Source organism: Varanus komodoensis, unplaced genomic scaffold (assembly GCF_004798865.1).
Source record: "Varanus komodoensis strain SLA01 unplaced genomic scaffold, ASM479886v1 scaffold21, whole genome shotgun sequence".
NCBI classification, from domain to species: Eukaryota; Metazoa; Chordata; class Lepidosauria; order Squamata; family Varanidae; genus Varanus; species Varanus komodoensis.
Genome location: NW_025335589.1, coordinates 1,245,794 through 1,258,347, shown reverse-complemented (window position 1 = coordinate 1,258,347; position 12,554 = coordinate 1,245,794). Strand labels below are relative to the sequence as shown.

The 12,554-nt window shown below is 37.6% G+C and overlaps 1 protein-coding gene across 3 annotated transcripts in view; it reads right to left on the bottom strand.

Annotated features, from left to right (window-relative positions):
- The window catches only part of PCDH10 (protocadherin 10), a 70,043-nt gene that overhangs the window by 19,539 nt on the left and 37,950 nt on the right, over positions 1-12,554 (bottom strand). For 2 of the 3 annotated variants that reach the window (XM_044430942.1, XM_044430944.1), the window contains one exon: positions 4,162-5,151. The exons of the other annotated variant lie outside the window; for it this stretch is intronic. Coding sequence is in view for 1 of the 2 variants with exons in the window: in XM_044430944.1 (XP_044286879.1) it covers positions 5,132-5,151 (20 nt within the window). In the remaining variant the exon portion in view is untranslated. Of the gene's footprint in view, positions 1-4,161; positions 5,152-12,554 lie in introns of those variants that run through there. 3 annotated transcript variants of the gene reach the window in all.

Below are 12,554 nucleotides of genomic sequence, written 5' to 3'. Positions count from 1 at the left end.
TATGACAGCTCATTCGTAAGTACAGATTCTTTGTAACTTGGGCATTTGTAACCTGGGGACTGCATAATAATATATAAATGACTGAGGTAAACAAAACAAATCAGCATGACCCTGGGCAGCTCATTAGCAGAAATATGCTCTGTGTGCAAAGGTCCTTGACAGAAAGGGCCTCAGGCATTTCTGAGAGGTGTGCAAGACACTTTTCTAAAAACCTGAAGAGCCTCTACGAGTCATAAGGTCAGTATAACCGAGGATTCATTTAGCCTCGAATCTGTTCACACAGTGGCCAGAGCTTTGGCTCTTGGGCAGTATAAAATGCAATAAACTGATAGATAAATGGCAGCTGCCTGTGGGAAAATGCAGGTCTTCATGAGTGGAACATCACCCTCCCACCTGTGCTGCACAGCAACTGGTATACAGAGGAACCACTGACATCCTGGAGTCAATGCAGGCAATGCAAAGCCTAGATGCCCTCTTGATCTGACTCAGTGCAAGGCCATTTCATTTGCCATCTCTCTTTGTGATACAATCAAAAATAATTATCATTAACTACATCAACAAGAATCGGAAGTACTTGCTTAAACTCTGAACCTGGACTTTCTTTGTCCCTCATAGCCAAACTATAAAGATCCCCCATGGAGACTGCTGTAAGATTGGCAACATTCAGGGGAAGCTTGCTGAATGAAGCAGAACAAAGTTGGAGACTGCTATAGAAAGGATTCAGATCAGAAGTGTGTCATGTGCAGAACTCACAGTGGATTGGGCTGTAATTTTACATACCTTATAGGACATGTTTGATCTGGATAAATATGGCTCAGGAAAGAAAGACAACTACTTAGTTTTTCTCCATGGGGCCAAGGAAACACTCCCAAAGTCAAACAAACCAACAAACAGGATGTTTTTAAAAATCTAATCTACTAGTCCTAAAAACATCCCCTATGAGACTTTGGCACATACATACCATTCTGATGAAAGATCAAAGCCACTTTCACTTGGTAAGTTTGAATAAGCAGATGGAAAATATTTAAAAAGTGAATGCACTTAATGCAAGTTTATCATTTCCAAGCTGCACCGTGCAAGTTTTCCATGCTTGGAAAATGTATACCCTGAAGCTCTTTTTTAAAAAGTCCAGAATTGATTTCTTATAGTTCTCAAGGGGCAGTCTTCAATCCAGGCAGCTTACAGCAGCCTAAACCTGCTAAGCTTCAACAGTAGAACTACATTCAAGAAACTTCAAAGTTTTACAGCTGTGGGAACATGGCACTCAGAAAACTAGTAGGTTCCTTTTTCTTTCTTTTTTTTTTGGTGTGTGTGTGTGGGGGGGGGGGGGGGAAATCAAGTCAATTTCTTGGTTGCCCCTGGAGCTTCTAAACCTTTCATAGCAATTCCTCAAACTATACCAAAAGCTGCTGTGAAAACACTTTCAAAATTCATGGGCTGAGTAGAAGTGTAAGGAATCAAGAATTGTGATCTCATTCTGTCCTAGAGGAATCACACCAGAAAGTTGGAAATGTTCTAGTTTTCATAAACCGCCAACAAAAGTCCATCAAGCCAATAAAGCCAACATCATTTTGACAAGGTTACTTTATCATGACGTGAATTTTATATCAACGTAGTTCTGTATGTTAAACTATTTCATCTGAATCACGTGGTATTCAAGCAAACTCTACTTTTTAAATAAGTTTCCATCAGGCAGCAAATACCAGAAGTTGCCATTCCAGTTAAATATCCATAGTGAAATAATGAAGCACCTTCTAGTAATTTTATCACAACAAAATTATTGATGTGCTTTTCCTTTCCCTTAACGTTAAAAGAAGTTGTTTTCTAAGTAACTAAGAGCAAAAACCAATATCCTTTTAAAGTTCTAGCAATTTTTATTACTCAAAACTGGGTAGCGGGGTGCTGATCCAGATCTTAAAAGCCACCCCTACCTTCCTCACTAGAATCCTGATCCAGACTGGGTATCCTATATCTACTGTAGAAAAAACAAAAAAGAACAAAGAAACACAGTACACGTGGATTCAAGTAATGCAATTTGGCCCTAATTTGCCAATTTTTTATACTGCCAACTCATGCCTACCCTGTAATATTTCTATAAATCAGCCTCATAGTGACCTCAGTTGTATTGTTCATATGCATTGATGAGAGCAAGGAAAGATAAAGCATAAAAATGGATTTGTGTGCATGTCCATTACATAGTTTATAACACAGAAAGAGATGGAAAATGTACTAGAATAGTCAAATTAAATCATAGTGCCATGATCATTTTCCCCAAAAAGTTGCATGCAAAATGTGAGGGAGATTTTTAGTAAATAAAAACATTTTAATAGTCCATAAAAAAGAAAAAGAAAAAGTGGTATTTTTCTTCACAGGACTAGAAACAACCCTAATTTACAGTATATACCTCTATATTTAGAGAGGCTATAAAAATAAATCAAAACCAATTCCAAAGGGGCATTCAGTTTCTTGCTTTAAAAGTAGCAGGAGGTTGACAGACTTCTTCAAATGAAATATTTTCCACATATTTGTTTACTAAAATAGCCCACTTCCCTCCCATTAGAACTAACAAGGCAAAAAGGTGACCAAACTCCCATTACCTAAAGCTAAAGGTTTTCCAAATCTGTTTTTGCAAATTAATCACTGTTTTCTGTGCTTTTTTCTGTGATTCATATATAATGTACACTGTTAAAAGGAACTCAAGAAACTCCTGTCAATATACAAATAATTTAGAAATATGCATTCAAAGGTTTTAGCAGGAATATTCTTGTTAGAACTTGGAAGCTAACAAAATTCAACACTTGTAGAACCTTGTACACACAGCTCCTACCCATCTCAGTAGAACCATGATAGGATATTATTGATAAAATGAATTCCAGTGGCTATTCTAGAGGTTAGTCAGATCTGGAACTAATTCCAGCCAGCATTGGACTCTGGTGCATTATACATGTGAAAATACAAAGATATGCATGAAAGGAGCTGCCCCTCCATTGAGGTGAATGGATAAGCCTGAATATACAGACATTTCATGGGTGAAGTGCTTTATATCTGGCCCTGAATTAAAATGTATCTATTACAGTATTTTTACTTCTTCAAAAGTTTAAGGGCCATTTTTGCATCATCACTTACATTGAGTCATATTTTACCCTGCAAACATTATTCAACATGAAAACGGAAGTAGATTTATGGTCCTTGCATGTGATCCACAAACTTCCAGCCTAAAGGAGATGCTTTCCATTCTTTCAAATGGGCACCACATCCACTAAATTACCTCCGACAGAAACAACTGCTGTTATCACAGACAATATTTTATAATTTCTTGTTAACATTTGACATTTTCAAGGGAAAAAAGACAGCAGAGAGAATGAAAGACAGAAAGGGTAGTATCCAGCTCAATACTACCACCTACGCAAATCATCTTGTGACAGCATAAGTGACCTCTACCACAATACTGATAGTATTTGAGGCACGAGAGGTTTTCCAGAGAAACCTGTTGGACTGGCAAATGTTAGTAGTGTTGTGCTAAAGATCAATTACACTAGTGCTATGTAATTTACATTAGTAGTATTGTCAAATTGGATACTGTCCAATGAAAGCAGGAAGAGAAGGTCTTATGTTCTTTTCTTTCTTTCAATAGTACTCATAATCAGAGGCCATGAAAGTAAAGGTAACCTTTACTTCCAATGTGTTGAATTTTTGATAATTTATTTGTTTTTCTAGTAAAAATATCCTTTCTGAGATACTGCAAATCATGAAATTACTATAAAAATAATACAGGCAGGACTAACCTGGCTACCAGTGAAGTCAGTATTGACTATTCCTAACTTTAAATTGCTTTTATATTAAAGAGACAAATTCAAATCAATGGTTCAGCAACAGGTATGATTTTTGTGACTGGTCTTTCTTCAAAACCACTGTAAGTCAGCATGAAAGGATATATTGGCACAAAACAATGTCAAACAACAATGTATGTCAGTTATGAGTTTGTGGGGAGGGAAAAAGTTCTCCTTAAAATAGTTGTCTTCGCTTACATAATATCTTACATTGCAAAATGTACAGACACCCAGTGTACGTTTTAACAACATATACATGTGAGTTTATAGAGCCTTTATAAAAAGTTTTTTTGATTCCAAATTAAAAGCCATAGAAATAGAATCAAAATAATGGAGGTTGATATATATATATATATACTTCGATAGTACATAATCAGTGCTCATTTTCATAATTATTGACAGCTGTATCTTTGGCATTGAAAATTCAGTACAACTTTCAGAAAAAAATGTTGTTGCTCACAGCTCTTTTTTTTTCTTTTTTTTAACAAGGACAAATAGGATTGACCAAAGTACAAAATTGGGGAAGCATTATTAAAGATTTATTTTATTTTTAGGCAAGGATAATTTAAGGACCCTGAATTACCTTTTCACTTTAGTGTATGGTGTGGACTGTATGAATTCATTTAAAAATCAACTAAATGGTACCACGTTTCCCGGAAAATTATATGTAATATAATATATATATTTTATATTTATTTAGAAGCTTTGAAATAGTACAGTAAACACTTTGCAACACGGTGTATAAACTACAGAATGTCTTTGATATTTTGTGGGTCTGCAGATTAACAACATTTTCATGACCCACGGGTGAAAAGAACATGATTCACAATTTCTTTTGTAAAGTTGGAATAGTTTGGGGGACACTTGATCACACAAAAATAATATAAAACAGTCAAGTTTAAAACAGTGATATTGCATTTATAATGCACGTTTCCTTTTTCTTTTTAGATCTGTACGATTGGCTTCTGGTGGCGAATATAAACATCTAAAGGGCTCAGTGACATTTTGGAGAGAGAAAGAGAAAGAGAGAGCTATATAGTGCTGTAAACAGGCACACACTGATCAGAGAGGCAGAATCAGTTGCCTCTTGAAGTTACTACAGTTCCATACATTTCAACTCATTTCTCAGGCCTGCTGAGAGCAATTAGGTCCTATTATTGGCCATGATGTCTCCAACAGCACAGTAATTCTTCAGTTAACACATAATCAGATGGCCAAGATAATGAAGTTGAAAAGTTGATGCTTTTGTTGGTCGACTTTTGTGCAAATCATGCTGCTTCAGGTAAGTCCCGTAGAAATGACTAGCATATCCTTTTTCGTGCTGTGGGGAAAAAGAAAGACACTTCTGAGAAAACAAGGAATAATTCTATGGGCACCAAACCCATAGTTGGTGCCCTTTGTTCAGTAATACAACCAGCAGTAATTAAGGTTCAGTGCTCTATTTCAGTAGCTATCAATAGATGAATAATTCAGCCAAGCATGATTTAACCACTTTTTTATGCTCCATAGGGCAGTGTTTCTTCAGCGCTTTTCTGTTTCATTTCAACAGAGTTTAAATGTAAGCATTAGTGTTCAGGGATGCAATATATGCCAGGTGTGGGCAATGCATGGCCCCATGGCCCCACTTCTAATTATTAACATTAAAAGTGCATTTATAGACTTTAAATAATATCAAAGGGGTTAAATTTAGCTTGGACAAAGGCAACTTTAACCATTGCAGCATTGTGTAGCCCCACAGAGCAGTTTGCTTCTGAATTTTGGGAGCAAAGTACCGATTTTTACCCTTTTGAGAGGATGGGGCACCCTACGGGCTGAATGGTGCACAGATTGTGGTCTGCAGTAGGGGTCCTGGGATATTAACTGAAGTTGTCAACCCTGCTATACATAGTTACTTGAAATAAGGCCCAGATCTTGCTCTTGCCTAGTCTTATACAGAATTGCACTGTAAACTTCTTCTCTGGAACTCAGTAGCGTCCAGTGGTGCATATAGTTCCCAGAAGCAGTACTGTTCTGAATTTAATTACTGAAGCCCAACGCCATAGGCATTTTCAATACCTGTCTAACCAAAGGAAAACCAGGACCTCTTCTGGTGACCCTAAGAATGTTTCATCGTCATCTAGCCTGGCAAAACTGAGATGTCAAGGACCATCGATTCATGATACATTATGCCAATTGTATTCCCTTCAACATGATGATTCTGCTTCTCCTACCTTTTCTAGCCACATCAGTCCTTCATTACTAGAGTTATGAATGCAGATGCCAAACAGCCAAGCCAAATCACAGAGCAGACAGAAGGAGAGTAATTAATATCACCCAGGCTTGTCTTAAGGCAGGGATGAGAACTGCTTTGGGTCCAGTGGCTAGATTCATTTCCCATAGACCAAACTGCAAGTGCAGCAGTGCAGTTCTGTCCCAAAGCCCTGCCATCATATCCTGCCCCCACATGCATTCTCCATACAAAGAGAGGCAAGGAGCTCAACAACTTAGTCTGTGCTTAGAAAGAAACGCACATGGCTGGTACATGGAACGATGCCTAAGTGTCTCCCTGCTTTGTGTGCTGATTGTCATCCAAAGAGAGATGGCAGAAGTTGGACCACTCATTTAAATGCCATTAACCTCACTGCCTTGGAATCATAGCTACTGTCTCTGATTATGGACTGGGAGTAATAGCAGAGAGTCTTCTCCAAAGCAGAGCCTCAGAAAAAAGCTTCAGCAGATTGGATTCGTCCTTTGGGCCCGGGGTTATATGACCTTCCTCAAAGCCACTGCTTCTCTATGGCGAGACTTTCCATCTTCAGGAAAGAGACATTAAATTGCATATGAGATATCTACCATACACGCATAAGCCACAACCAGGAATAAATAAATGCAGTAACCAGTAAATAAACAACACAATAATACGGAAATACCAATAGGACCAGAGAAGTAGAGGAACACTGATTTTGCATGTTGTTGGCTGGGTGTGTCTCTATTTCTGCCAAAGGAAATAAAACCAAACCAAACCAAACCAAACCACCCTAGTTTGTCATAGAGGTGCTTCATATGTTTTTCTAGAAAATTTGAAAATGAAAGAAATGCAGTTGCAGCTGGTATATAAAGTATTTCCAAATCAAATGCTTCCCCCCCCCCCCTTTTACTCTGCTGCTTGTAACTGAAACAAAAATTCCTACAAAAATCTAGAATCGTTTTCACACAGTTTTCACAGCCACTAACACATGTTAATGTGTTTTTTTTTTTCCTGGACAGACAGAAAATGAGAATATGTTGCATTAATCCAACAGTCAGATCCAGGCATTTACTGTCATGCTGAAAATTGAACTTATTTTTAATAGGTGAACAAGGCCATTGCATTGCAGACTGGTATCCAAATCTGCCAGCTGTGGTAGCTATGCATTGTTAGCTCTTGACAGCTATTTTGACTCTAATTGGGAGCAGGGGTAACAATTTGTACTGCCATTCAAAAAAGACACCAAATCAAATTTTCATCTGAGTTGCATGGATGCAGCTTAGATAATAAATCACCATGCTCTCCTGAAGTATTCTTTTAAAAAGTCAAGGATCACCATCAAACTAAATGATAGGCAGGCTGGGGCAGAGGACTATGTACATGCTTCATGGGCTAGAATTTAAATCTCCTGGCTTTCAACGTTGCCAGAGAATCAGCAGGGACAGTTTGGTGACATTATGATGGAAAGATATATAGCTAAGCTCACATTGTTGGTTGGCATTAGACTCAAAATGTTATTGACTATTCTAAAATTAAAATCTTAGAGATGATTGTCAAAAAAACTGGGACAAAAATAGATGAGAAACCTTAATAATTGAAATAATATTTGGTGTATTCTGTCTACAAATGTTTACCTAATCTGCATTTTAATTTTGTTTTTGTTTATTGAAAGGCTGATAAAATATTTTATAATATATAAGTAAATAATAAACACTATATTTGTACATGTCTGTTCATTACAAAATGATTTCAAGGTGCTTTGTATTAGAATAACATCAAAGTGATGATAGATTTAAAATAAGCAAAAAGAAAAGCAAAATTCTCAATAATAACAATAATTAGGAAACAAAAGGCCATCTGCTTTTAGTACACATACAGAACAATCTTACTGTCCCTCAGGGAAGGCAGTCAGGACCAGAGGATACAACAGATTCCCATCCTTTGCACTATGGAAATTGACACAACTGCAACCACAAGAGGGGAAATCTCAGTAGGGATTTTCCTCAGCTCTCTCAGTCACCACAGAAAGTGTTGCAGCAGCTTCTCTTATGAGAAAAAGGAACATCCTTGAAAGTGGCTGAAAGTGTTAAGAGAGTGTATGCCAGTTCGCAGGGAGAAGGACCAGAGAGGACATGGAAATGCTATGCCTGTCAGTGATTGGGCTGGATAAGAAAGCTATCTGGGGAGTGAACAAGCAAACCAAATCAAACACCAAATGGATGAATGTGAGGCTGTGGAATTTATATTGCTGTTCCAGCTTGGCTCTAATATGGGAGTCCTCTGTCTATAGAGCATAAAGCTCCTACAATCACATCTTATAGTACAATCCTATACATGTCTACTTACACCTAAGTCTCATTGAATTCAGTGGCTTCAGACTGCAATCCTATTCCTTTAAGGAAACATGGGATCCAACCTATCATTATTAAGGTAAAAGTGGCATAATGAAAGACAATTGCTAAGATCCAGGTGTAGGATGTGATTTTTTCACACATACTAGGTATAAACCTTGCAAAATGTACTTCTAAGCAAGGCTGCACAGATTTGGTCCTATATCACATAGTATATAGTAATTTGGGGTTAATTTAGTATAATGGCTCTAGACTATTGTGATCCACGTTTAATGGCACTAATCTTCTTTCTGACCATTTCCCCACCCCCTTTTTTGCATCACTGGATCATCATTACATCTTTTTTTCTTTTAAAAATCTTTACATGGCATTTTAAATGAACAGAATTAGCATTATATTAATTGCTCCAAAATGAAGAGAAGCATAGTGACTTAAATTCAAAATATCAAGAAACTAGTTCTACAAGCTAAAGTTTGCTGAAGTTTATTTATCAATAGCCATCCCCCAACCTATAGGATAGCTACTTTTGAACCCAAGCAGAGTTTAAAACGGTGTTTTTATATGTTATGAGATTCAAACCAAAATAATAAGTGACGTTTACAGCCAGTTGTTTTAATAAGAGGACTGAAAGTAAAAAAACAATGGATACCTTTAAAAAGAAACAGCTTCCTTTCATTATTTTTAGAGCACTAAGTACTACATAAATTGAGATAGTATTTCCTTTTTATTATGTATTAAAATCCAATAAAAAGAGATTTGTTTTCATGGTGTTCTTCATACAACAGTTTATATATGCTAAGTACAACTAAGTAGAAAAAGTTATACAGAGAATCAGTGTGTAGGATAGAAGTGTATCAAAGCAACATTAGTTTTTTTTCCCCCCAATCTACTGCTGCATTAATATGGTAAGTCATAGTGGAGTCACCCAAATATAATGATGCTATTTTAGTCAGCTCACTGTTCAGCTTTTAATACACAAAATTAACTACCAGTGCTAGTCTGTTAATATGATTCAGGATGCAGATGATAGACACGAACCTCTTCAGAAATAATAACTCAGGGTTTCACAATGAAAACTCCATTTTAATTTAATGGCTACTTTAAGGTCACTAAGGGTTCATTCCACTGGGGATACCCACAGCCATCTCTAGGTCACCTCTGACTTCTGCTCTGCAATCCAGATGGACAGGTGACTTTCTCTTTCTTTCTCTCTCTCTCTCTCTCTCTCTCTCTCTCTCTCTCTCTCTCTCTCTCTTTCTTTCTTTCTTTCTTTCTTTCTTTTGTATACCGCCCTATAGCCCTTAACTGTGTTCTCTGAAAAGGGAGGGAATTAAACTGTGGTGTCAGTAGGATACATGGTATCTTGGGTCTGCTGGACTCCTTTCTCCTCACCTGCTGCAATAACCCAAAAGCCTTTGAGACCACTCTCACAACCTCAGAGAAGCAGCCAGTGGAGTTCTTCTCATGCCGGTGGAAGCAGGGTGATTTTAGGTTGGAGCTCTTTTCTAACCTTGGAGCCAGGAACATGAAAAGTCTAATGGCTCTTTAGATACTCTTAATGGGTCATAGTCAGACAGTGAACTATGCTTGTTCCTGAACATTGTGCTGTCTGCTATCAGAATCCTTCCTATTTATACACCAAATGAGAGTAGATGTGAGGAGATCCACCAACTACTTCCTGAACACCTAGTGGAAAGGAATAAGGGACTGGAAGAATGTGTAATCCTTTGTTCACATTGTTTCCTGATCTATATTATCATTGAAGTGGCTGTGTGTTCAGCAGGATAAAACATAAAGATCCCTGCACTTGTTCCCTGCTCAGCCAGTAGCAGGTGGGTGGAGAGAGTATTTATTTATATTTTATTTATTACCTTTCTATATTACCCAAAAGATGAAGCTCTCTAGTTTTGGAAACAGCACTAATTGGAAACATTGTTGCAGATCTGGAAAGAGAGTCTTCTAACATCTGTCAGACTAGCAAATGTATTACGATAAATCTTTATGAACAAAGGTCCTCAGATGAAGTGGACTCTACTCAAGGAAAGCTTAAGCAATAATAACTGTGTCAGTCTTGAAAGTACATGAAGAGTCTTTGTTGTTTCTGCCTTTTTTACTTTTACTATTATGGAAATTGAAACTGGGTATGGAAAAAACTGTCCAGTTTTCTCAATTTGTCCAACCTTAAGTTTGGTTTCTCTTGAATTTTGAGATTTTTAAAAACATTGTGTGAAAATGTTTCCATTTTTGTATGAATTTCTCCTCGTGCATGCATTTTTGCCTACAAGGTATTTTTACAACATATTTTTTAAAAATACACATTTAGCATTATTTTCACTAATATATCCATCTCTAATATACCCATTTTGCACACATTTTGACTGGAGAACTCCACTGCAAAATTAAGTGCAGTTCAAAAGCATAACTGTGTTTTGTGTGTGTTTCGGTTCAAATGTTTAAAATAAGGTAATTAACTTGTTTAATTGTTTAAAAAATAAGTTCCCCATTTCCTTAGAAGTGGAATGTAGAGCATTTAACATATCTGTTGTTTTATACAGTGTGTTTTAAGAGAATAAGGTACACTGATACTGTGAAGCCTCATTCCTGTGAGCTGGTATAACACAGAAGCTTCTGCAGAAATCCCACTAAAATTAACAAAAGTAATATCCATGAAGTGTTCGGCAATGATACAAATATTAGTTACAGTGGGTGATGCTGTAGGAGTTCAGAACTGAAGCTTTATGAATCAACATTCCCAGTGCCAAACCTCCTTAGCCTTACAAGCCAAAGCCAAAACCAAAATCAAATGACGATGTTTGGGCCTGGCTCATGATGGGCTTTGCATGTCCACCACTTCTGCCCCCCCCTTCCTTTCCCCACTTTCATCTCTATTAGGTGAGATACAGAAGGACTTGCACTGAGGCCTCATTTATGCTTACATTCAGCCTTTAAGGTTTGTTGCCCACACTTACAGCCAGTGTTGGTGACTCAAGTTGAGCAACTTGCTCTCGAGTCTGACTCAAGTCATGTCAGCAACTCGATTCAGACTTAACTTGGGAGCAACAAGTGAGTGAATAAACTTAAGATTTATGCATTTTTAGGAACAAGTCATTGTCTGGTTTTTTATGGCAGAGGGCTTCCGTGTGGCAGGTTATCCAGGAACAAAAATTGTAGATGTGGTGAAAGGGAGGGAGATTCAAGGCAGTGGGATAGGAAAGAGGGGGTTGCAACAGGGGGAAGGCAAGGCTTCAGCTCTTCTTTTTGGCATGAGGGAGGTGGTGGGAGGGAGAAACAAGGCAGCATGGGGAAGGGGTTGCGATATGGGAAGTGCAAAAAGCTTCTCCTGCCTGCTTCCTCTGCTCTGTTCCCATGCATTTCCAGGGAAGAACAAAACCAAGTTAAATAAATCACTGCTGGTGGTGGAGTGCCTCCAAAAGTTTATGCCCTGCTAAGCCATTGCAAGTGCAGATGGGGGGTGGCTTACAAGTCTCTCACACCCCCCTCCCTTTTTTCTGTTAAAGTTGGCTATTAAGACTTGAGACTTGACTCAAAAATTTCTTGCAATGACTTGAGTCTTGACTTGGACTTGAAAGTAACGACTTGGGACTTGGAGTAAGAGACTCAAACACATCACTGCTCATAGCTGCCAGGAATCATGGGACTTCTGGTTCAAATAATCCTGGCTTATTTGACAAGGGTCTAACAAAAACTTCCTGCCATTTCTGCAAGTTTTCTTCCTATAACTAGGAACCTTGATTTGGAAAGGGAAGAGAAAGAAGGGTTTGGGACAGGGACTAGTGATGGAAAGTGTTCTGAGTTCAAGTTCAGTTTTAAGGAAAGCCCATTCCAAGTCCAGGGAAGCTCATCTGTCAGTACTTATAACTACAGAGAGTGTGAAATTTACTGTATTTCCATGCTTTTTGGTTAGTTAATGAAGAATCAAATGTTAAAACATTGCACACAGAAACTTTGAATGGGGGTATTATAATCAATAATTACCATTTCTTCAAAAAATGACAGCATCAAATCACTGACAACAATCAACAAGTACTTTTTATGCCTGAAAGAAACTGGTGCCAATGGTATGAACTATGAATATCCATTAAATGTTATATCACTTGCTCATAACTTACTGGATTCCAGTAAACA